The 25,872-nt window shown below is 36.8% G+C and overlaps 1 protein-coding gene across 13 annotated transcripts in view; it reads right to left on the bottom strand.

Annotated features, from left to right (window-relative positions):
• The window catches only part of MBTD1 (mbt domain containing 1), a 69,986-nt gene that overhangs the window by 23,128 nt on the left and 20,986 nt on the right, over nt 1-25,872 (bottom strand). For 7 of the 13 annotated variants that reach the window (XM_033410942.2, XM_033410940.2, XM_033410945.2 and 4 more), the window contains 5 exons: nt 18,060-18,261; nt 13,522-13,661; nt 12,137-12,251; nt 11,481-11,566; nt 983-1,100 (listed from right to left, as the gene is read on the bottom strand). In XM_033410942.2, coding sequence (XP_033266833.1) covers nt 983-1,100; nt 11,481-11,566; nt 12,137-12,251; nt 13,522-13,661; nt 18,060-18,213 — 613 coding nt within the window. In that variant the 5' untranslated portion in view covers nt 18,214-18,261. Of the gene's footprint in view, nt 1-982; nt 1,101-3,485; nt 3,704-11,480; nt 11,567-12,136; nt 12,252-13,521; nt 13,662-18,059; nt 18,262-20,223; nt 20,354-25,872 lie in introns of those variants that run through there. The other 6 variants (XM_033410938.2, XM_033410948.2, XM_033410939.2 and 3 more) reach the window with 5 other exon arrangements.

Here is a 25,872-nt window from a genome sequence, read left to right on the forward strand (position 1 = left end):
ATGCTGACCATCCTGATCCTTTAAGGACGAAGAAGCCATTAAAGACAGAAAGACGGAATTGAGATCATTTTTAGGTAAATTAAGTCTATCAGCAGTACATAGGGAGCAATACGCAGGGTGTATGGGGGAGAATGGCTGGAGATAAGCCTAGAAAGAGTAGGAGGAGTAAGATACCTCTTCCAGTAATCTCAGGACAACTTTTATCATCTGAGCGGCTGCTCCCCCTCTGAAGCACTAGTGTCCTACTGCACCACTCACTAAGCACCTTGTGTTAAAATGTATTCAATATTTAGCAGATGTGAGCTCGCTGAAAAAAACAAATCTTATACGTCTGCATGTCACCTGCCCACGGTGTCTAACACAGCAGACACCTAATGCATTTACTTCATGAGCAACAATGTAATAAGGGCTGGGGTACTTGGAAGAGGTGGGAATGAAGAAAAAGGTAGTACCCAAAATAGATGAAATTTTCATCACTAGTTTACTTCTCATATTATGGACCATATCACTTTTTTTTAGTACTTCGACTTTTTTGTTACTTTGCAAAGCATCTCCCTCTACCAGGGGCTGGTAAACTATATATGGCCCACAGATCTGGCCTACTGCCTGATGTTTTTTAGTTTGCCATCTAAGAATGGTTTTTACATTTTTAAATAGCTGAAAAAAAAATCAGAGGTAAAATAATATTTTATGACACATAACAATAAATAAAGTTTTACTGGAACACAGTCATGCCTATTCATTTACGTACTGCTTCGGCTGCCTCTATGCTATGATGGTAGAGTTAAATGGTTATGACAGAGACTGCATTGCTCACAAAGCTGAAAATATTTACTGTCTGGTCTTTTACAGAAAAAAATTTGCTAACCTCTGCCCTACATCGTACTTATCTGGCAATACTTGAAAATTTACAAATATGCTTTCTCATAAGTTACAAATATAATTGACATTTTTAAAGTAAATTATTACACATGCTTTTCACCTGCTAATTTTACAATCCCAGCAATCCAGAAGACTTTGGTAGGTAGGCTGCAGTCTGTATTGGGAACTTCTACTCTCACATTTTCTGAGATATCACCCCAGCAGGTCCCCATAGGTGCCTGTCATATAAAAATTATTAAATTATCATCTTATTAAATAAAGCCTAAAACACATCATTCAAAATTAAGCACTACTATCAATCATGGAAACATTAAACTAAAAATACCGTTTAATTCATTCATTTTTCTCTAAAAATATAATTGTTATTCCCTGTGTCACAGAATTCTATTTGGAAAAAGCCGACGTCAGGGACAAGCTCAAGATGAAGAGAATTCACATATATTAGAATAGATCCATGTCGAGTTCAAAATTCAAAACTGCCCTAAAACAAGACTTGAGCAGCAATTTTTGTAAAATCCAAATTACAAACTTGATAGTAGGTTTCAAAGGAAAAAGCTGATTTAAGAAATTCATTATTTTTAATATGAACTGAATGAATGTACTTTACCTTAACCTCTAATTTTAAAAGATCTGGTCAAAGAGCAGAAAGAAAGATAATTCCAATCAGCAATGTGGTTTCAGAAACGTAGAGAAACAAAACTTAGTTATCTATATTTTCAACTTCAGTTAAATTCATAGAATAGAAATATAGTCTGTTACAACTGACCTGTGGCAAAAGCACCAGATAAAGTTATTAAAAAGGTGGAGTGGAAGAGTTTTTGGAGAATCGTACCATGGTAAATTGTTAAATAATTTATTATTTCAAAATTTCTCATGCAGGAATTAACATAAACAAAGAGAAAACTTTCAGTGTTAGATCTGGTAATCAATAGCCTCCACGCAAATGGTTAAGATGGGGACTCAGAAAACCTATTAAATGAATACCATGAAGGGATTTTCCAAAACTTAATGTTTCCAAATTACAATTTCCATTATATTTTAATCCTTAAATTTGAGGCAGTTTACAACTATTTAGAATTTAGCAATGGTTAACTAAACCAAATAAATGAATATAGGAATTTAAATACTGATACTACCAAACAGTTTCTGCGGTCCTTGATAATCAGCTCCTCGTTAAATACAATTTAGAACCTTGATCACAGAAAAAAGGATTAGGTAAGGTTATAAAAGACCTGATAATATGAACAAATCAGGAAAAGACAAAATAGCTTCAAAGCTAAAAGATGACTAAACAAAGATATCCAAGAGTCACACAAACTAGTCCATCTGAACACTGGGCAAATGTCTTCCATGCAAGGCTGCTCATACTTGGGTGGATGCTAACCCAACAGGATTAGCTTAAAACAGCACTCAACCCTTATGCTCTCAATAGTTTAAGGAACTTCTGAAGGAGAGGAAGAAAATGTCAAACAACACTGAACTAGGATAAGTCTAGAAACCAAACACAGAATCAACTTACGGCTATTCTTTAAAGTAGCAAGCAATGAATATACTTCAATCACTTGGAGACAGTGGCCTATCTCAACTATTTGTAATTCTGGAAGGATACACATAACTATCTTCCCGAGCTGTGCAAAAAAATAATACATCTATTATGACTACCTCTTTCTGCTTTTTTTAAATTGAAAGAATGGACTCTTCAGGTTCTGCTATCTCCCCCTATATCATTCTAGACTGTAGGGCCATCCCTATTGCCAGCAGATATGATTAGAAAAGGAGAGGCTGGAAAGAAGATAGGTAACAGATTAAGCTACCATATATTAACACAAAGACCATGTGTTAATTTCTGTGAGGATGAACCAATTAGAGCAGACAGATGCAGTGAAATGTATGCATTAAATTAAGGTAGGATATCCATTCCTCTTTGTTTGGCTGCCAAATCTTGTGGAATGGGCTTTATTTTTCACTGAGAAGGAAGAAGCATGGGTATGCTGACAAGTTGTGTGTTAGGTGGGCACACTGTTAAATGAATTTGGCATACAGGACTGACTCCCTTTTGAGCTAGATGTGACAATGTCATACTGACTTTTGTTTTAAGTCTTAACAATTGTTTGGAGAAAATAACTTCTGGTCACATTTTACTAAAGAGAATGTGTCAATATGCTCACTTAGAAAATAAAGTTAATGCTCACTTTAGTGGGGTATGTTATGTTTTGCTCCCTACAGTCTGGATTGGTATAGGAGAAAGTAGCAGAAAGTGACATTTGTTCTTGCCTGTAAGGTTGTGGTTCTGCTAGGCCCTCTTAAACCAATCCATATGGTTCACGCTAAGAAAAAAAATGAAGAAACAAAAACGAGCACCATAGTCATTGCATAGTATGTGCTCAATGTGTTGAAATAATAAAGTCATTTCATAGATATATCTGCCCTTTTGTTTAAAATGAATACTCTTAAGTGTGGAAGACTAAATGACCCAGGGCTTGAGAGCCATCTTCATCCAAGTCATCTGTCTTCTCTTGCTGGCAGGAGGGATACCTCTGAAAGTCTGGATTGGCATAGCATGAACTAGCAGAACCATAATTTACAGGTAACAACAAATTTACCTTCCAGACTCAGGACGAGAGGTCCACCTCAGGTTCCTCCCAAACCAAGAAGATCTGCTTCACCACTTCCTGCTCCAGGGCCACTCGTGAGGGCTATCTGGGAGCGACTCTCCTTCCCTGCAAGGTACGCTGTCATCAGGTCCTGCAGGACATGGCCAAATCCAAATGTTGAGGGCTCCCCAACACAAATATATGATAACCTCCACCTGACTGTCTATCTGTAAGAAACTAATTGGGTGGGATTCTTACTTTTCTGTGCTTAAGAATATTCCCAGATAGTCCAACAGCTCAGATGGCCAGTATTTCGACTCTCGGAGGGCTGACACACTGTACGTGTGATGCTTTATGGGAGAAATACAGATTTCCCTCCACAGAGCTGACAACCTACAACTTTTGATAATCACAATCTTCAGCAGTGACAAAGAATTTAAGTGGGCGGAAGTTAGCCTTCAAGTTGCACATAGGTAACTATTATTGATCCTAATAATGATATGGCAAATATACAAAAAGCCACCATTAAAATACTTTGACTAATAGGCATTATGATGACTAAAATGAACCTAGTAGAGAAAGATAGACTATTATTTGGCCAAAAAGGGGAGAAAACATTATAGGAAATTAACTAGAAAGAAATTAGAACTCCTAAGTATTATTTGCTAGAACTGATAGGAAGTAGAAACAGAAAAAATAATTGATCCCTCTTTCCCCAGAAAGTCCACTCACCTTTTGATTTGATAACACAATCTATTGGGTTGGCCAAAAAGTTCGTTCAGTTTTTCCGTAAGCTGGCTCTAGTAGCCCTTAGTTGTCTTTAACTTCATTTGAAACAGTTTTGTTACACTGTATTGTGACAGCTGTCGTATCAGTGTGCACTTAAAAAAAAAAAACTTATCAAAACTGGTGAATTTTTGTGTAGCCATTTTAATATTGAAGATGGAAGAAAAAAGCAAAATTTTCAGCGTTATCATGCTTTATTATTTCAAGAAAGGTAAAAACGCAACTAAAACGCAAAAAAAGATTTGTGCAGTGTATGGAGAAGGTGCTGTGACTGATGGAACGTGTCAGTGGTTTGCGAAGTTTTGTGCTGGAGACTTCTTGCTGGATGATGCTCCACGGTCAGGTAGACCAGTTGAAGTTGACAGCGATCAAACTGAGACATTAATTGAGAACAATTAACACTATACCACATGGGAGATAGCCGACATACTCAAAATATCCAAATCAAGCACTGAAAATCATTTGCACCAGCTTGGTTATGTTAATCGCTTTGGTGTTTGGGTTCCACGTAAGTTAAGTGAAAAAAACCTTCTTAACCGTATTTCTGCATGGGATTCTCTACTGAAATGTAATGAAAACGTTCCATTTTTAAAACAAATTGTGACGGGTGATGAAAAGTGGATACTGTACAATAATGTGGAATGGAAGAGATCACGGGACAAGCGAAATGAACCACCACCAACCACACCAAAGGCCAGTCTTCAACCAAAGAAGGTGATGCTGTGTACATGGTGGGAACGGAAGGGAGTCCTCTATTATGAGCTCCTTCCGGAAAGCCAAAAGATTAATTCCAACAAGGACTGCTCCCAATTAGACCAACTGGAAGCAGCACTTTGCATCGGCAAAGCATCCGGAATTAGTCAACAGAAAATGCATAATCTTCCATCAGGATAATACAAGACCACGTGTTTCTTTGATGACCAGGCAAAAACTGTTACAGCTTGGCTGGGAAGTTCTGATTCATCCGCCGTATTCACCAGACACTGCACCTTTGGATTTCTACTTACTTCGGTCTTTACAAAATTCTCTTAATGGAAATAATTTCAATTCCCTGGAAGACTAAAAGGTACCTGGAACAGTTCTTTGCTCAAAAAGATAAAGCTCTGGGAAGATGGAATTATGAAGCTGCCTGAAAAAATGGCAGAAGGTAGTGGAACAAAAGAGTGAATATGTTGTTCAATAACGTTCTTGGTGAAAATGAAAAATGTGTATTCTTATTTTTACTTAAAAACCGAAGGAACTTTTTGGCCATCCCAATACGTTTTGGGGTGGTGGTAGCAGGGGGATAGGGAGTACAAGGAGTGTTCAAAAGTAAAATGGGATGTTTGGGGTGAAAGTAAGATTAAGAATGAGGGAATACTAGTGTATGTAAAAAGAGACAGGAAGCAGTGGTTACTAATTTGAAAGGCATAAACAGCCCATAATTTAAAAAAAACATATCAAATGAAAATAATCTAGATTATTTAGGCCTTCCTTAAAACAGGTGATTTTTATTATATCAGAGTCCACTGCTTTCCTGCAGAGAATCTGTTTTGTGGCAACACTCATAATAGCTAAACTGGATGGAGTACTAACAAGTACCAGAAACTAATTTAAGTCTTATTTCCATTAGAAAGAAGTTTTGCAATCTAGGATGACATACTGAAGATTCTAACTTTAGTTAAAATGGATGTGAAATCACATTTATTTTCAATTTTCAATGGAGTTACGTATGCATGGTTAAGGCTAGGGAAAAAAACAAAGAATAATTTTATTTGAAAGATTATTTTAGTAATAAATACAGACCTGAGAAATAAATCATGAGTTTTACTATAAGCTACTGTTACCGCACATACACAAACAAAAAGGTTTCTGTTTTTGTCCTTAAAATCCAAAAATATACTTGTAATATGTGTTGCAAAGAAATATGAATAAACTTATCCCCTTCAAAATAGCTGGCATACAGGTCTGGTACCAAAGAGAGGATTAGAAAACATCATGTAGGGCTTCCCTGGTGGCGCAGTGGTTGAGAGTCCACCTGCTGATACAGGGGATACAGGTTTGTGCCCTGGTCCAGGAGGATCCCACACGCCGCGGAGCGGCTGGGCCCGTGAGCCATGGCCGCTGAGCCTGCGCGTCTGGAGCCTGTGCTCCGCAACAGGAGAGGCCACAACAGTGAGAGGCCCGCGTACCGCAAAAAAAAAAAAAAAACCAGAAAACATGTAAGCAATACAAGGTGATATCTGTGGAGAAAGGATGAAATAGTATAGTAAACGCAGTTTAAAGTTATGGCATGCACGTGTGCAAAAGACCTTTTTAAAAAATACCTAACTACAACTATTTTCAAGGGAGAAGAAAGTAGGATGATTACATTTCTGGTTTGGCAATGACAGTATCAACAAGACACCAGAGTATATAGTCCAGGTACCAAACAAAAGAAATCTGAAGTCTGTAAATACATAACTAAAGGAATATGATTTTAGCTTTTTATGATTCACGTACATTTGATATTAGCACATTTTGGCCTGTGCTGTAATGCTTAGGAAAGACATATTCTACTTGATTTTTTTTTTTTGGCCACGCCATGTGGTTTGTGGGATCTCAGCTCTCTGACCAGGGATTGAACCCGGGCCAAGGCAGTGAAAGCCCGGAATTCTAATCACTAGGCCACCATGGAACTCTCTGTATTTGATTTTATAAGGCAAATAATGGGGAACAGGAGTGCTTCTATTTAAAAGACTATAATATTAAAAAAATTAAGAATGCTTTAAAGCTAAATGTTCTGCATACACAGAACAACTCTCTTGGGTTCAAACATAAACTGTCAATAGGAGAAAATAGTCTGTGACTTTCATTAACATGGAGCACCTAACTGGCATGTGATACTGCAGTAGTATTTTGGAGATTGTTCCACAGTTAGTAAAGATAAGGCTAAAAGGTGCTTTTAGAAGCTGTGAAATAAAAAAATGTATGTATTAGTCTCTGGCCCTGCTCCTGGCACAGAGGTCTTAACAGCCTTCGTAATTATCTAAGTGATAAGAGTACTAGAGGTATCTTTTCTTTTAATATTTGATCTTTGACCCTAATTCCAAGACATAGACCTCCTAAATCCTTTGGAATTTCTTGGGTGATAAGAGTGTCTTTTGTTCTAATGAGGCAACTCTTTGTGGGCCCCTAGATAGCTTCAGGATGGGAGCTGGTCACCACATAGATCAAACTATGATTAGAAGCTTGGAACTTTCAGCCCCATCACCCATCCTCCAGGAAAGGGAGAGGGGTTAGAGACTGAGTTAATGACCTATTATGCCTATGTGATGAAGCCTCCATAAAAATCCCAATACACAGGATTTGGAGAGCTTCTGGGTTGGTGGATAAGTAAAGGTGCTAGGAGAGTGGTGCACCTTGGAGGGTATGGAAATTATGCCCCTTCTCATATACCTTGCCTACACATCTCTTCATCTGACTGTTCATCTCTTTTATTATATCCTTAATAATGAAACAGTAAACCTAAGTGTTTCCCTGAATTCTGTGAGCCATTCTAGCAAATTATCAAACCCAAGGAAGGAGCATGGGAACTCTGATTTACAGCTATCTGTCAGAAGTAGAGGTGACAATGTGGGATTTGCAACTGGTGTCTGAAGTAGGGGCAGTCTTATGGGACTGAGTCCGTAAGTGTGGGATCTGATGCTAACTCCCGACAGACAGTGTCAGAACTGAACTAAACTGGAGGACACCCAAGCTGGTGTCAGAGAAATGCTTGATATGAGGAAACCCACACATCTGGTATCAGCAGCACTGTGTGGTCGAGTTGTGTAAGTAAAGGGGGAGCACAGGAGGGTTTTCCTATAGGGGCTTAATTCAAAACTATGTTAAAACCCGAACAAATAAGAAAAACTGCGTGAGAAAAAGCAGGTTAAAGCCCAAAGTTGAAAATTTCAATCCAGCTACTGAAAAATGTAGCAAGAGTTTCTTCATTTATAATAAGAGATGGAGTAGATGAGCTAGATGATTTTTAAGATAACTTACAGCTTTGTGACCATATGATTTAGGATTAATTTAAAATGATATTACCTAACACCTGAAACCAACACAAGATTGTAAATAAACTATACTCCAATAAAAATTTTTTTAAAAATGGTATTAACCTAATTCAGTGGTTTCCAACCTCAGAGACTGCCAAAGAAGGGAAAGCCAAGGGTCGGGGCCAAGGCTCCAGCCATACCACCCTACTCTTGCCAGACCAATCAGTATAACTTCCCCTTATGCTAGCTATGTTTATTAGGGAAAGCGGGAATCGTAATGCTTTAAAAAAAAAAGTCTGAAAACTACCACCTAGATGAAATGAAAGTTGCATCAGATATACAGCAATCATAATATACAGGTTTCTAAGTAGATATATTTAATGACAACTGGGCTCCATTTACACTGATAATTATAAAAAATGTCAAACACTGTTGTAATTGAGTGATTAAGTATAAACCATTATGCACAATTACAGCAATATTCAAAGAGAATATTGTCCTATGATATACTTTGCAGAAACTTCCCAGAAATTTAAAGACAGACCATGGAAAAGAGGAATTCTACTGAAATTCTTTGGTTTAAGAACTAATCACTATCATTTTTAAGTGCTGGTAAATATATTTACCTCGGGTCCCTACTGCAGAGGTTGAGTTACCTTAAAGAAGCAAGGCAGTCAAAGCTGTGACACCACCCCCACCCCCAAATCCTGGTTCAACCAGAACAGCTCTGTTTCCATGTACACATTGAATTTTTGTTTGTTTGTTTGTTTTTGGCGGTGCCACTGCCTTGCAAGCCGTGTGATCTAAGTTCCCCAACCAGGGATGGAACCTGGGTCCCAGCAGTGAAAGCACCGAGTCCTAACCACCGGACTGCTAGGGAATTCCCACAGATTGAATGTGTTAAAAACTTATGCTTGAAAAATGAATCTCCTAGGCTTCCCTGGTGGTGCAGTGGTTGAGGGTCCGCCTGCCGATGCAGGGGACACGGGTTCGTGCCCCGGTCCGGGAAGATCCCCCATGCTGCGGAACGGCTGGGCCCGTGAGCCATGGCCGCTGAGCCTGCGCGTCTGGAGCCTGTGCTCCGCAACGGGAGAGGCCACAACAGTGAGAGGCCCGCGTACCGAAAAAAAAAAAAAAGAATCCCCTAGGAGCAGGGAAAGGCTCCCAACCTGCGCTCAAGTTGGAGACAACGCAGGTGTAGAGTGTGGAGGAAGAGGCCCCACAGATGAACCAGTGTTAGAGCAGGCATCAAGTGTTAGAAGATTAGAAGACTGATGATTCAAGGCAGGACCTTGTGCTTGCAGCTGCTCCTGGCAATAGGTTTTCTAAAACTAAAGCCAGTAATTCTCCTTGGAGACCCCAAAAACTATCTAAGGGGGAGAACCATGAAGAGTCAACTCTAAAGGACAAAAGTCAAGTACAGCACGAAGTCTGACCTCCTAAACCAAATGACTTCAAATAAAAATGCTCGTTAAGGCAACAAAGCAAACTCATTTTGTACTAAAATATATTAAGACATTAGCAGTATAAAATGTTTCCTATTTGGTAAGGAGAAGGCAGTAAAGGAAGATGAGTAGAGCAGGAAGGCACTGGGTGACAGATACCTTGCTTCTGAACGAGAAACAGGAGGTCCCACAGTATCATTATTAATCATACAGCTAAGGCTACCTGCTCTATTCTATATGATAGAACACTTTAATCTTAAAAAAGCAAAGTCAAAAAAAATCTGTTTCATTATAATAGAGATTTTCTTGCAAAGAACTTTAACATAGTATTACTATTCAAAGATACGGACATGAAATAAAATATTATACTTTTGGGACTTTGAAATGCTATTTTAAAAAATATCCTGACTACTTATATAAAATAGCTGAACATGGCTTATGATATTAAAACCTAAAAAAACAAAATATTAAAATAAAGATAGGAAAAGAGATAAAGGATACTCAGAAGGAGACAACAGACAAATGTCCCAGGAATCTGGGATGAAAGAGTTATTATAACTGAGAACTTAATCTAATTCTTATCTTCTTAGTACCAAAAAGTACTCTCTCAAGAGAGGAGAGTTAAAGACTTGCTTTGTAATTCTCATGAAAGCTGCTGTTGCCATGTATTTAACGTATCTCATAAACGTGACACTACTATCAACACTACAGTAAAATATATCAGCTACTGTATACTAAGGTAAAGTATCTAAGATTCCACTTAGGCTGATTCAGATGGTCAGCATGCCACCGACTAAGGGCTTAACACCTTAGTCGTTAAAGAAAACTTAGCAAATGAATGAATTTGGCTTTAATTCATATTTCTACCACTGAATTAATATGTTTGGCCTTGATCAACATCCTTTATTGGACACAAATGAATTAAAATTCATTTGGATTTCCACAGCAAGAACTCAAGCTCAGTTTTGTTCACATGCTATTATTTAACAGTAAAGCCCTAAGTTAACAATATGTTAAGTGTACACAAAATTTCATTCATCAACTTTCTAAATTCTCTTTCCTTCTTATACATGGTCAGTAGCAGACAGAACCTTTAAATATAAATTAAGCTTACAGTAAGGTTTAAAAAAGTATTGAAGAGAATTAATCAGATAACTGAATCAAAAGGAATGAAATCAAAAGGAAAGAATTTATCATTAGATACATTTTAAACATAACTCTCAATTACTCCAGATGTTCTGTGACACTACTTGTTAAAAAGAACATCTCCCAGCAGATCATTTCAGCCCACGACACTGTATTACTAATAGTTCCTTCTTTGTTTTTGTGATTTTACATTTGAGACAAAACAAAACTAGAAGATCTTTCCTTTTCTCAATTATTAGGTCAAATCACAAAAATTTAGGTAACATATACAATGCATGGTTTCTATGAGGTTGAACCATATGACTTTGCCAGTATACAACTATTTTTGATACACAAAACCAGCAATTTTATATGGTTCAACTTAATACGAAAATTGGATGAGACTAGTGGCTTTCCCCGTTTGAAACAATTTCAACTTGCAATGTCTTTATAGGAAATTTTTACTTACAAAACTTAGAGAAGTTATGTAACTATTCATAGGACAATAATTAATAAAAAAAGAAACATTTCCATTACAACGTATAAAATAAAGACCTTCTAAGGATAAGATGATTAAATGCCATTGTGCCTTCAGATTTAAACAATGACTAAGCATTTCAACATAAGCTGAGAAATTCCATACTCACATGTTTAAAGCAGGTAACTGGAGCTGCTATAAAGCTATTGCTACTGATGTAGTTACCCCAGCTGAAACCTTCCATGGAGACTGCTACTGAAATAAAATAAATTTAGATATATTACAGTTCTCAAATTTGTAAGAAGGCTATTATTTTAAAATGTGAAATGACATAAATTTATCACCTCTGAAGAAAGTTTCTTCTATAAAGACAGAACTTCTCTAAATAAACATGAACTTTAGCATATATCATATTTGCAAACAAATAGCAGTTTAACTCTTCTATATACAACATATGCTCCTTGGGAAGTGAGGCAAGAGCTCTCCAGTTATAAGAAACAAAAAACAGCGGAGAGCAGATACCTTCAGGATAACAAATGCCGTTCTGGCTGCTCTTGTGTTTTATTCCCACGCAGCTGTTACCGTGCACTTCAATGAGATTTCTATCCAGTATCCACCACCTAATAGCACCATAACTTGTGAACACTATTCTATTCTAGAATAATTTACTGAAACCAAAACCACTACCAGGAAGCCCAGTGTCATAATGTGCAAATACAGTACACAAATAGCTTAGTTAACAGAATCCAAAATTAAAATGTTATTAATTAAAACTAGATGAATCAGTACCAAATATTTCACCTCCACTACATTCACCCATATTACCTGATTTAGTCTTTGCTTGATTTTGCAAGGTAGCTTGATACTGAGCATATGCAGCTAGTTTAGCAACTAAAGGTTGTTTCTGAAGAACTTTTGCTTTCTTTGTTGGAGGCTTACCCTAAAACAAGAAGAGTTAAGTAAATAGGATTCTTTCTCATCCTCCCACCCCCAAATCTGAAAACTAACTTGATTGCATACTACTCATTCTGCTTAAGTAAACATCGAGGGTTTAGAAAATTATTAAAGCAGAGGAAACATACAAGGAATTTTAACATGAGAAATGTTTTCTGGAGTTCTGCTACAATGTAGATACGTAATATGGGTAGCAGAGCTGGCACAGACTAAAATAGCAATATGCAAATTAATATGTTAATAAAAAATTATATCCCATAAGATGTTAAAATATAGGCTGTGGTGGATAATTCATTCCTTCTTGTACTAGATAAAACCAGTGGTTATTCACTCATGCAGGTTGCCAAGCATTGCTATTCATATAAGAAAAGATAATTTAATGTTTAAAGAGCAAGTGACTGAGGTTTATACCTTTAGCGCTAACGCAAAAGATCAATGACAAAATGATCATGGGCCAAATTCAGTGTGACAAACTGCCATCCATTTGGGTACAGACCATTGCTCAGGATCTTTAGGTACTGTCTATCTGAAATATAGAAATACATCTAAGTGATGTATTTCCTTGATCTGGGGAATTTAAATAATCCTCTCAGTGCTATGTAATGATCACAATAAGGTAAAGAAGAATATGAAAAATGTGATCATTCAAATAAAATATATTACAAATATCAGTTACGTGATGCCTTTAAAAAGTAGTTTATATGCTACAATAGTAATAACTTAGTCAAATAGTCAAATCTCCAGTCATTTTGTAGGCACTGATGTGCATTTACAGAAAGATGATTTGCCTTTTGTATTATGAATTTTTCCAAAAAGTTAGTTGGATTAACCAAATACACTTGGTCAAGGTATCAAATGGGTTACAATCAAAAATACAAACCAAAGATGATGGAAAAATAAAACCAAAGGGTAAATTATTCCCCCTCCCAACACTGAAAGTTTCTACTTTGATGTTAACTCCAAAGAAAATCAGGGGGAAAAATGGCTTCAATTCATATATATCTAAAGATGTTTATTACATCTATACTTATTTAGAAAAAAGACACAAACAAGTCATAGTTTATTTTGGATAGTATGCCTTCTCTATTTATAACAGCTACTCAATTTTATAGAATGAACATATTTCTTTAAAATGTGGGGTATAAAATGATAACTGGCCAATTGGGCAAAGGTGAAGTGCAACGAATCACAATCAAATGACAGATAAACAGTGAAAGCCATAGATATAACAGATATAAAGAATAAGGTTTCTGTACCGTTACCTGAAGTCTGGCCAAAATGCTTGCCTTCTTGGAGTTTGATGAGTAACTTCTTGAACATGAAACACTGCAGAAACGCTTTGTTTTAGAGTAAAAAGCATCTCGCACACCAACCATCCCACACATTTCGCAGGTAGCTAATTAACAAAAACACTGGTGTTATGATCATATAATAAAACCAATTTTCATCTAACAGTTTAATAATTTCTCCAATTATCTAAAGGTTTTAATTTAAAAAATTTCTTTAAAGCAGATAGAAAATTTCTTCTATCTGATACATAAATGATATAAAAACCTAATAAAAGGTAGGGGAAAGACTGGAATGATACCACAGCTACAGGCTCCAGAAGGTCTGACAATAGCTTAAGGTCTGAAAGGGCTTTAAAAAGGGTCAAAAGACTCACAAACAAATATAAGTTAGATTCAACTAACATTTCCTTAGTGCTCACCTTGTGCCAGACATTATAAGCTCTGATGTTTGAAAGGATTATAAACAAAAGATTAAAAAAAGTGCAACACAACTGAAGATTAATACAAAGTGCAGCACAGGTCTTTAAAATACTGTACAGACTGAAACATAAAAATGGCCAACTCAGAAAAATGCTAAAGGCAATATGAGGATTCTCTCAAGTTATATTCAGGAGACGAGAGAAACAGGATAGGTTCAAAGCTTGAAGTACGTGCACTATTATTAACTGATAATAGAGGGCAACAAAACTCTAACCACTAGTGGGTCTCTTTTGTAAACTAGCATAATGGACAATAATTTGAAAGGCAGAATTAGAAGAACAGGGTAGTAAGAAGTGAAGCTCAAAAAAGATACATAGGTTGTGGGATTGCTGAATTACATAACAGTTCTATTTTTAAATTTTTGAGGAATCACCATACTGTTTTCAATATGGCTATACCAATTTACATTACCACCAAGAGTTTATAAGACTTCCCTTTTTCCACATCCTCCTCAACATTTGTTATCTCTTGTCTTTTTGATACTAGCCATCCTAACAGGTATGAGGTGATATCTCATTGTGGTTTTGATCTTCATTTCCCTGATGATTAGTGATGTTGAGCACATTTTCCTGTACTATTGGCCATTTGCATGTCTTTTTTGGAAAAATGTCTATTCAGGTCCTTTGTCCATTTTTAAATTGGATTATCTGCTTTTTTGGCTATTGAGTTGTATAAGTCCTTTATATATTTTGGATATTAACCCCTTATCAAATATATGGTTTACAAATATTTTCTCCCACTCTGTAGGTTGCCTTTTCAATTTACTGTTTCCTTTGCTGAGCAGAACCTCTTTAGTTTAATGTAACCTCACTGCTTATTTCCGCTTTTGTTGCCTTGTGCTTTTGGTGTCTTATCCAAGAAATCACTGCTAAGACCAATGTCAAGGAGCTTCTTTCTTATGTTTTCTTCTAGGAGTTTTATAGTTTCAGGTCTTACATTTAAGTCTTTAATCCATTTTCAAGTTAATTTTTGTGAGTGGTATAAGATAGGGGTCCAGTTTTGCTTTTGCACGTGGATATCAAATTTCCCAACACCATTTACTGAAAAGACTATCCTTTCCCCATTGTGTGTTCTTGTTGCCCTTATCAAAAATTAGTTGACTGCAACTCAGTATCTCAAAGAGATATCTGCCCTCCCATGTTCGTTGTAGCATTATTCACAATAGCCAAGTTATGGAAACACACTAAACGTCTTTTGATGGATGAGTGGATAAAAAAAAAATGTGGTATATATCTATATATAGACAGATAGATATGGTATCCATATATATGGAATATTATTCATTAAATTGGAATATTATTCATTATAATTGAGTATTATTCAGCCATAAAAAGAAGGAAATATTGTCAGTTCTGACAACATGGACAAAACTGGAGGGGATTATGCTAAGTGAAATAAGCCACAAAGAGAAAGACAAATAGCGTATGGTATCACTCACATGCGGAAACTTAAAAAAAGAAAGCCCATTTCATAGAATGCTGGTTGCCAGGGGTACAAATTTTCAGTTATAAAAAGAATAAGTTGTGAGAATCTAATGTGCAGCATGGTGACTATAGTTAATAACACTACTGTATCGTATACTTGGAAGTTGCTGAGAGTGGATCTTGTGCTCACACCGCACGCACGCACGCACGCACGCACACACTCAGTTAACTTTGTGAGGTGACAGATGTGTTAATTATCTTGATCTTGGTAATCATTCCACTGTATCCGTGTATATCAAATCACCACATTTATAGACATTTATACATTTAAACATGTACAATTATATTTGTCAATTATTCCTCAGTAAAGCTGGGGGGGAAAAAGATAACAGAGCAAACAACTATGTTGTTGAGTGGGTTGAAATCTCCATCTAAACAGTTATAACTGGAGGAACTTACAGTTTAACCAGTAAGTTCTCATAACAAATTACAAGAAATCATGGAAAAAATGTAAGAAGCCAAGGATAAGAGATAAACAAAGGGTGTCTAAGGGAAAAAAAGCCTGAATGATTTTCTGTTGTAAAAATTCTAGAACAGATTATTTAAAAGGTTTGTGGATCATCTACGTAAAAAAAAAAAAAAAAAAAAAGCGATCCCAAGGGGACAGTATATCTTTTCCAAGAACTAAACATGTCAAACTAGAATTCTCATGACCAGGATGTAAGCTCCACCAGGGAGTTTATTCTATATTGTTTCTATTTGTATCTGTAAAACAGAGTCTGGCACATATAAAGCTCCCTTTTGTTATAAGATTACCAGACTGGTATATCATAACTAAACCACGACAAGATGTATATTAACAGGAGTAAACACATTTGATAAAATCTCTCATGTAGCTTTGTCAGTAAGGATTGAGAAATTCAAGCTGAAGTAGAAAACACCTAGGTAGGTTTTAACTGGTTGGATGACTACACCTAGTGAGTCCTGATAAGTGAAGTTAAGTTCTTTGATATGATCTGCAGGACTCTGTACCAGGGCCTTCGATACTCAACGTTTTAATCAAAAGACTAGAATATAGGGCTTCCCTGGTGGTGCAGAGGTTAAGAGTCCACCTGCCAATGCAGGGGACATGGGTTCGAGCCCTGGTCCGGGAAGATCCCACTTGCCACAGAGCAACTAAGCCCGTGTGCCACAACTACTGAGCCTGTGCTCTAGAGCCCGTGAACCACAACTACTGAGCCCGAGTGCCACAACTACTGAAGCCCCCGCGCCTAGAGCCCGTGCTCCACAACAAGAGAAGCCACCCAATGAGAAGCCCACGCACCACAACGAAGAGTAGCCCCCGCTCGCTGCAACTAGAGAAAAGCCCACGCGCAGCAGCAAAGACCCAACACAGCCAAAAAAAAAAGTACCAATGTCATTAAAGGCCAAAGGAAACTAATTAAAAAAAAAAAAAAAAGACTAGAATATGACTTACAGGGCATTATTATCAAATCTGCAAATGACGATCAGATGACACTGCATTCAACATTAGATGAAAGAATTAGGAATAAAATATTTCTAAGACCAAAATTTAGTAAGAAAAAGGTTACATGGAGAGTTTTAAAGTCTTAACACCTTGGGTTTAAAAAATCAACTGCAAAAGCGCAAGACTGATTTAAATTGGTCTAGTTCATGTGGTTTCAGTTATTTGCAAATTCAGTATTAGTTTTAAAAAAGTTAAAGCAATTTTGGTGGCCTGAATGGAAACACAGTGTCGTAAAAAAAGGAGATAAAAGCTGAACTACCTTCTGTCCTAATCACACGGGGTGACCAACTATTTGCCTGAGGTCCTTTTCCAGGATGTGGGACATTTAATCCTAAAACCAGGACAGTCTCAGGCAAGACAAGTTGTCACCCTACTACCACATAATCTGAAGTATTCCCAGAAGAAAGTGAGCAGGATACTGATGAATTAAATCATTGATGCTGAGAAATGACTGAAGCAATTAGGTTTACTTAGTGTGTCCTAGAGACACCCTAGAAATAAGTGTTGTAATGTGATGGGAAGAGATGTCTTTGTTACAGGGATTAGAATCATTCTGTGTACCTTTAAAAATCAAAATTAAGACCAAAAGACAAAGTTAGAGCAAGGATAATTTTGGTTCAATATAAAGGATATTCTGGTAATTAGAGATACCCTATAGCCAAAGTGTTAAAACAGAAAACTTATAAGGAATCGTTAAAGAGAAGGAAGACTTAACCTTGAAAGTCTCTTTCAACTCTGTAAGTCTATTATCTTACACACTTCCAATTACATAGGGATTTATTATTTAATTATGGAACTTAAGTCCCATTAAGTTTCTCAGCTGCCTTTTGTTTTCATTTTTTTCTACTTATTTTCTATCAGCAGGTGGTAGGTATGCAAAATAAAGAGATCTAACACAAACCCAGTGATCTTATCTAGAACTATAAGTTTCAGACTGTGTTTCTTCAAACTGTTCTTTAAAAGTTCTAAGGGAAATGACAGGAGAAATGGAATCAAAACATACCCTCAAGTATAAAGGTGTGTAACAGGTAAAGGCTGTTCACCTGGGCTGAAGTAGATATCTCCATACTCACCCATGCCAGATTTACCATCTGGGTATGTGTACACTTGGCCATTGTTTTTGATAATTGGCAGATTAGAAGGTAAAGGAGCAACTTCCTCTTCACTCTCCTCAGAGCTGGAGCTGCTACTCGTGTCCTCACTGCAGCTATCATAACCGTCAAACATCCCGAAAGAGTCTCTTCTTTTCCTTTCGGATCGTGAAGAATGTTCAGTCTTAAAAGTAGAAGAAATCAGTAACACATGACACAGCACTCATGTACACTACCTAAAAGACCTTAGTTCAAATTGTGATAAATGAGATTTGAAAAATGAAAATCTAGCCCTGAGAATTGATAATTTTATTTTATAATGAAAAGCTAAATGTTTGTGTCAAGTGGAGCCCTCCACTTCCATGAGGCACAAATCTATTAGCTACCATGTTAGCTAAAAGGAGTAACAATAATGATGGAAAAAACACTAAATGGGAATCAGAAGATCATCATGTAATTAAAGTTTTGCCATAAACTAGATATATCACTTCTCTATAAAATGCGATTAGATCAGATGATTTCTTTTTTTAAAACAACTGTGGTGAAATACACATAACAAATACCTATTTCAAAAATTATAGAAGACAGCATTTCTACATGTAACACTATTTCATTTTTTTAACATACATAATTAGAAAAAAACCCAATCATCTCCAGCTAAACACTATTTCCTTTTCAAAAGAAAATGCACAAAGATACTATATATCATGTTCAGCAAATGCTACTCATACGTTCCTCCAAAAATGTTCCCTCACTCAAGCCACCAAAAAACCCCCAAACTAACACCTACCACCACTCCAACTTTTCCTGAAATCAATTCCAAAAACTTCAAGTTCAGTGAGAAGAAAGCAGGCAAAAACAAAGAGAAAAAAGAAACGGAATATTTGAAATGAAAAAAAATCAAACCATCACTAAACATACCAGGGAGTTACAAGTAGAGTGAAAACCATCAACCAAAAAGTCTTTAGAGTTTGGTACCTATCTTATTCTTTTGCTTCAGTTATAATTTTTTTTGTATCATCTTCCACCTTATGCACAATTTCTTCTCTGGCTAGTTTAACGTCTTAATATGACCAATAACAAAGCTGAAATCTGTTGTCCAAAGTTTGACAGGATAAAACCATCCGAATGCATATCTTAGTTTTATTGAATAAACTGTCATTTTCAGATATGCTTGTATTAAACATTTGCTTTGAGATGAGGAATTGATTTTCATTTGTATCAGGTGTAACTATGAAAGCAACAAAACTAGTTTCTTAATCCACGCAATGGAAATATTATATACTAAAATGAATACTGTCTTTTAAGAAGTCCCCTTGGGAGACTCTACACATGTTCTACTAATATTGCCGCAACTTCTAAACTTTTTTTTTTTTACTATTCTTCTTTCAGAACTCTCTTTTAGACCCAATTTAAAAAAGAAAAGCCGACCCCCTGAGGAAGGGGAGGAGGAGGGGCTTAGGGAGCCCTACCTTGTCACGTACCATCAATAAAGTACACTGCACCCAGAAAAAAAAAAGAAAAGAAAAGCCGACTGAGGTCACTTGAGAATATTCCCCTCCCCCACTATTGGTTTCCCCAGCCTGATTATTTAGCAGATTTGGTTCTGAATAGCTTTGTTATTTCTATAAATTACATGTATCTTCAAAGAATCAAAATCTGCTACCACCAGGAGATTTCAAAAGAATAAAGACTCTGAACGCAATTCAAAAGGAAAAGTCTAACAATATTTTGAACTGGTAAGGTGGCAGGGAATAGGATAATGCTTGTTTAGATAAAGTATGGTACTAGCAACACAGAATTCTGACAGACCCAGGTTTGAGACTTAGCTTTGTCATTTATTAGCTGTGAACTTGGGCAAGTGATGACTTTCTTTCTCTTATTCATTCAACATTCAACAACTATTTATCAAGCATCTGTGTGTCTCACAGTAAGAGAGGTTAAAAGAGATCAATGGTTCTCATAAGGTTATAGTCTACTGGTGGGAGAAATCCAAGCAAGACCATGTGATAATAGAGTAATAAGGCAAGTGTAGTCAACTGAGATTCGGTGGTGAGGAAAGACTCTGAGGACAAAAAAGGCAGCCACTTGAATATCTGGTGCTGGAAGGAAAGGGCAAGACAAAGGCTTTTGGGCTGGAACATACTTGGTGCATTGAAAGGCCAATGTGGCTGGTGTCCAGTGTGAGAGGTGTGGGAGATGAGGTTGGAGGAGGATGCAGTGGCCAGATCACCAGGGCCCTTGAAGGCTAGGTTAAAGTTTGATATATTTTCTTCCTGAGGGCAACATAAAGACACTATGAAATATTTATCACAATGCCTGGAATATACATTTAGTAAACACTGGCTAGAATTCTAAATCCTAATAAATTCATACACCCTAACTCCATACAGAGATCTTTTACATCCAGAGTTTTCATATAAGTTTGTCGTCCACTTTATAGTCAGCTTGGTTAGCAGCTATTTACTGATCCTGAAATGTCAACACAGAATATCTCATTCTGACTCAACTTGTTAGAGAATATAAACTTTAAATTTCAGGGACCCAATGATTACAAACATTTTGGTTTCAATAAGTATAGGCTGTTAACATTTAAAAAAACGTATTATGGTCAAATACATTTGGGAAATTTTCCTTACTTCAAAGCCCTCTTCGAACCCTTAAGATGCTTGTGAACATTACAATAATTTAAGAGGTATATATAGTATGCAGTGTTTTCCAAAGCATCTTTTTTTTTTTTTTTTTTTTTTTTTGGTACGCGGGCCTTTCACTGTTGTGGCCTCTCCCGTGTGGAGCACAGGCTCCGGACGCGCAGGCTCAGCGGCCATGGCTCATGGGCCCAGCCGCTCCGCGGCATGTGGGATCTTCCCAGACTGGGGCACGAACCCATGTCCCCTGCATTGGCAGGTGGACTCTCAGCCACTGCGCCACCAGGGAAGCCCCCAAAGCATCTTTAAGGACTAATGTTCTAGAGAAATGTTCTCTATATCAGACCAAAGCCCCTGAGGGGGCTGCAACTTCAATGTAAGTTGTAAAATGGGTGGGAAAAAAACTGACTACATGTAGGGAGTTCCCTGGTGGCCTAAGTGTTAGGATTCCAGGCTTTCCCTGCGGTGGCCCGGGTTCAATTCCTGGTCAGGCAATTGAGATCCCACAAGCTGCACAGCTCGGGGACCTACAAAGGAGCCTTTTTGTCCATGCTCTGGGTGGAGAGGCTTCTCTGGGATTTTGCAACCAAAGACCTGAGGTTATAACTTATCCTACCCTAGATGGTCAGAAAATTCCCATGTCAAGAAATTAAAGTGGTTCTAGGATACCAGTGCCCCTTGACACCCAGAAAAAGCAATCCTAAATCATTTCAGAAATAATCACCTACAATTCCGGCCTTTCAGCATTTCCACAGATTTTTATCAAATATTAGTACACAATCGAATATCAAACACACAATAAGCGGTCCACCGCAAGCGTCAGCAGAAATAGATTAGATATCCCAAATAGTTAGGCACTGGAATTGCCAGAGACAGAATATAAAATAACCATACAAGAACTAAGAAGAAATAAAAAATGTTATTGAAAAATGAACAGAGAATACAATCAGAAAGAACCAAATGTTATTTCTGTAAATGAAAAATACAATTGTTGTAATTTTAAAAAAAACACAAAAAAACCCTAAATGGATTAGACATGCCTAAAAAATAATTGGGGAAATGGAAGATAAACATTAAGAAAGAACCCAAAACAGCAAAGAAGAACAGAAACATAGAAACCAAGAGGTTAAAAGAGCACTGAATGTAAAGATCTAATAATAAATGTCAATAAGAGTTCTCAAAGGAGATGGACTTCCCTGGTGGCGCAGTGGTTAAGAATCCACCTGCCAATGCAGGGGACATGGGTTCGAGCCCTGATCTGGGAAGATCCCACATGCTGCGGAGCAACTAAGCCTGTGTGCCACAACTACTGAGCCTGTGCTCTAGAGCCCGCGAACCACAACTACTGAGCCCGAGTGCCACAACTACTGAAGCCCTCATGCCTAGAGCCTGTGCTCCACAACAAGAGAAGCCACTGCAACGAGAAGCTCGCACATGGTAACGAAGAGTAGCCCTTGCTTGCTGCAACTGGAGAAAGCCCGCATGCAGCAACGAAGCCCCAACACAGCCAAAAATAAATAATAAATAAATAAATTTATATATATTAAAAAAATTCTCAAAGGAGAGACTATGGAGAATGGAAAAAGGTAAAGCTGAATGAGATACTGGCTGAAAATTTTGAAGAAATAACAAAAACATGAATTCACAGATAGAACTACAATATATGTTAAGCACTACAATATATGTTAAGCACAACAAAAAGATATCCACATCTAAACAGATCACAGTAAAAGTGCAGGAGACCAGAGAGATTTTAAAAGTAACCAATCACAACAGTGAATCTCACTAGTCAACAAGTCCAATTTAGGCACATTTAGTCCCATCAGCTGCTTAGTAACTAACCATTAAATATGAATAAACAGGCAAGGATTACCAGTCATTTGTGAAAGGCCTCTTAAAAATGTGGAAGACCAGGAACTTCCCTGGTGGTCCAGTGGTTAAGACTCCTCGCTCCCAAGGCAGGGTGCCTGGGTTCGAGCCCTGGTCGATCCCTGGTCGGGGAACTAAGATCCCACATACTGCAACTAAGCACTTGCGCTGCAACTATTGAGCCTGCGCACCTCAATGAAGAGCCCATGTGCCGCAATGAAGACCCAGTACAGCCAAATTAATTAATTAATTTTAAAATTAAAAAAATTAATTAAAAAAATGTGAAAGACCAAAACAAATCTTCAGAAAAAAGAATCTACAGGAAATAGAAGTAATACAGGGAGCAAAAGAAAACTTCAAAAAAAAAATTCTTCAGAGAAATATAATAATAGGATGCTATAAATGAACAAGACAAATCTTGGAATTTAAAAACCAGAAGAGGCAAAATAATAAATTAATACATGGATAGTAAAATCAAGGAAATCTTTCAAAAAGCATGTGTGTATGTGTATACATGAGACAAATAGGTAGATAATAAAAGAGAAAAGATAAAAGTTAAATACAGAAGATACAAAATCCAAAGAATAGAGATACTGAAGAAAGAAAACAGATAGGAACAAAGAAAAAAATATAACAACAACAAGAATTCCAGGATCAAAAGACAGAGTTCCTATACTGAAGGGACCACGCAAGCCCAGCTTAATGACTTAGAAAAAAACCAAACTATACCAAGGTACATCCTTATAAAAATTACAGAACTTTGCCATACTAAAAGCTTCAAGAAAAACACTATATCACACAAAAAGAGAAGGGAATTAGGATATCAGTGGGTTTCTCAATGACAAGATTAACAAAAGTAATGCCCTCAAACTTCTAAAGGAAAAAAATTCTTATCAGAAAAGCTATACTCGAAGCTCCAAGTGAAAATCAACTAACTGAAAAACAAACAAACCAAAAAAAAAAAAAAAAAATGAAAGCAATAGCCAGTTCTTTGAGAAGATCAATAAGACTGATTAGAGATAAGCAAAAAAGAGAAAAGACAAAATTTCCAGTATCATGGGTGAGAGGCAGCATCACTATAGATTCTGGAGATATTAAGAGGAGAGTAAGAATATTACCAACAACTTTACGCTAATAAATTTGACAACTTAGAGGAAATGGACAAATTCTTTGAAAGACATAAAACCAAATCTCACATATAAACATATTACCTGAATAGGTAAATAACTATAATAACCTGAATAGGTAAAGAAATTAAATGTGTAGTTACAAACCTTCTCACAAAGAAAACTCCAGCCCAAATGGCTTCACTGGAGAATTCTACTTAAGAAATACTACTGATTCTACAACAACTCTTCCAGGAAACTGAAGAGGATGAAATAGTTTCCAACTCATTCTATTAGGCCAGCATTACTCTGATCCCAAAACCAGAAAAGCTATTGTAAGAAAACTACAGAGCGATATTACTCATGAATATAGGATGCAAACATTTTAAACTAAATTTTAGCAGACTGAATCAAACACTACATAAAAAGAATAGTATAGGATGGCCAAGTGGGTTTATCCCAGGAAGGCAAAGCTAATTCAACATTTGAAAATCAATAAATTCATCATATTAATAGACTAAAAAACAGAAGTCATATGATTATCTCAAGAGATACAGAAAAAGCATTTTACAGACTCCGAGACCTATTCCTGATTAAAAAAAAAAAACCCTCAGCAAACTAGAAATAGAAGAGAACTTCCTCACCCGATAAAGAACATTCAGGAAAATCCTAAACTTAGCATGAAATTTAATGGGGACTTCCCTGGCGGTCCAGTGGTTAACACTCCATGCTTCTACTGCAGGGGGCACGGGTTTGATCCCTGGTAGGGGAACTAGGATCCTGTATGCTGTGTGGCCCAGCCAAAAAGAAGAAATTTAATTATGAAAATCTGGATGTTTTCCCATTAAGACTGGGAGTTTATATATTTGCTTTTGCCATTTTAATTCAATATTGTACTAGAAATTCTAGCCAGCGCAATAAGAAAAAAAAAGTACAGAAATAAAGAAATAAAAGAATCCAGATTGTAAAGAAGTAAATTTAACTAAATCTTTATTCCCAGACATCATGATTGTAGAAAATCTGATGGAATATACAGTAAGTGTTGGGCTTATAAGTGTTTAGCAAGGATGCAGGACAAAATATCAGTACAGGAAAATCAGCTGCATTTCTATATACTAGCAACAAAACTCCAGAAATTGAAATTTCTGGAGTTCAATTTCTGGAAATAAAAAAATACCACTTACAATAGCATCAAAAAGTATGAAATAATTGGGGATAAATCTGGCAAAAGATATGCAAGACCAATACCATGAAAACTACTAAATGTTCCTGAAAGGGTTAAAGAAAGATCTAAATAAATGGAAAGATTTACTGTGTTCACAGATTAGAAGAATAAATATTGTTAAAATGCCAATTCTTCCCAAGTTGATTTATAGATCCAACACAGTTGTAATCAAGGGACTTCCCTGGTGGTCCAGTGGTTAAGAATCTGTGCTTCCACTTCAGGGGGCAGGGGTTCAATCCCTGCTGGGGAACTAAGATTCTACATGTTACATGGAGTGGCCAAACAAACCAACCCCGAAAAACACAACGTAATCAAAACACAGAAGATTTTGGGGTAGAAATTGACAAGCTGAATCTAAAATTCATATGGAACTGCAAGGGCCTAGAATAGCCAAAACAAATTTGAGAAGAACAAAGTTGAAAGACTTAAGCTTCCTGACTCCAAGATGTATGCTGAAGCTACTCTAATCAAGGCAGTGGAATTTTGACATAAAGACCGACAAATAGATCAAAAGAAATAGACCCATACATATATGGTCAATTGATTTTTTTTCACAAGTGTGAAAAGGCAATTCAGTGGAGAAAATATAGTCTTCTCAACAAAAGGTGCTGGAACAAGCAGATAACCATATGCAAAAAAAAAAAAAAAGAGACTGGGATCTATACGTTATATCATAAACAAAACGTAACTCAAAATGGATCACAGGGAATTCCCTGGTGGTCCAGTGGTTAGGACTTGGCAATTTCACTGCTGTGGCCTGGGTTCAATCCCTGGTTGGGGAACTAAGATCCCACAAGCCACACGGCATGGCCAAAAACAAAACGAATCACAGACCTAAAAGTAAGACCTAAAACTAAAAACTTCCAGAAAGAAAACTGGAAAAAAACATTCACGATGTTAGGTTAGGTATTAAAAAGTTTTTGGATATGACATCAAAAGTATGACCC

Source organism: Orcinus orca, chromosome 19, assembly GCF_937001465.1.
Source record: "Orcinus orca chromosome 19, mOrcOrc1.1, whole genome shotgun sequence".
NCBI lineage: Eukaryota > Metazoa > Chordata > Mammalia > Artiodactyla > Delphinidae > Orcinus > Orcinus orca.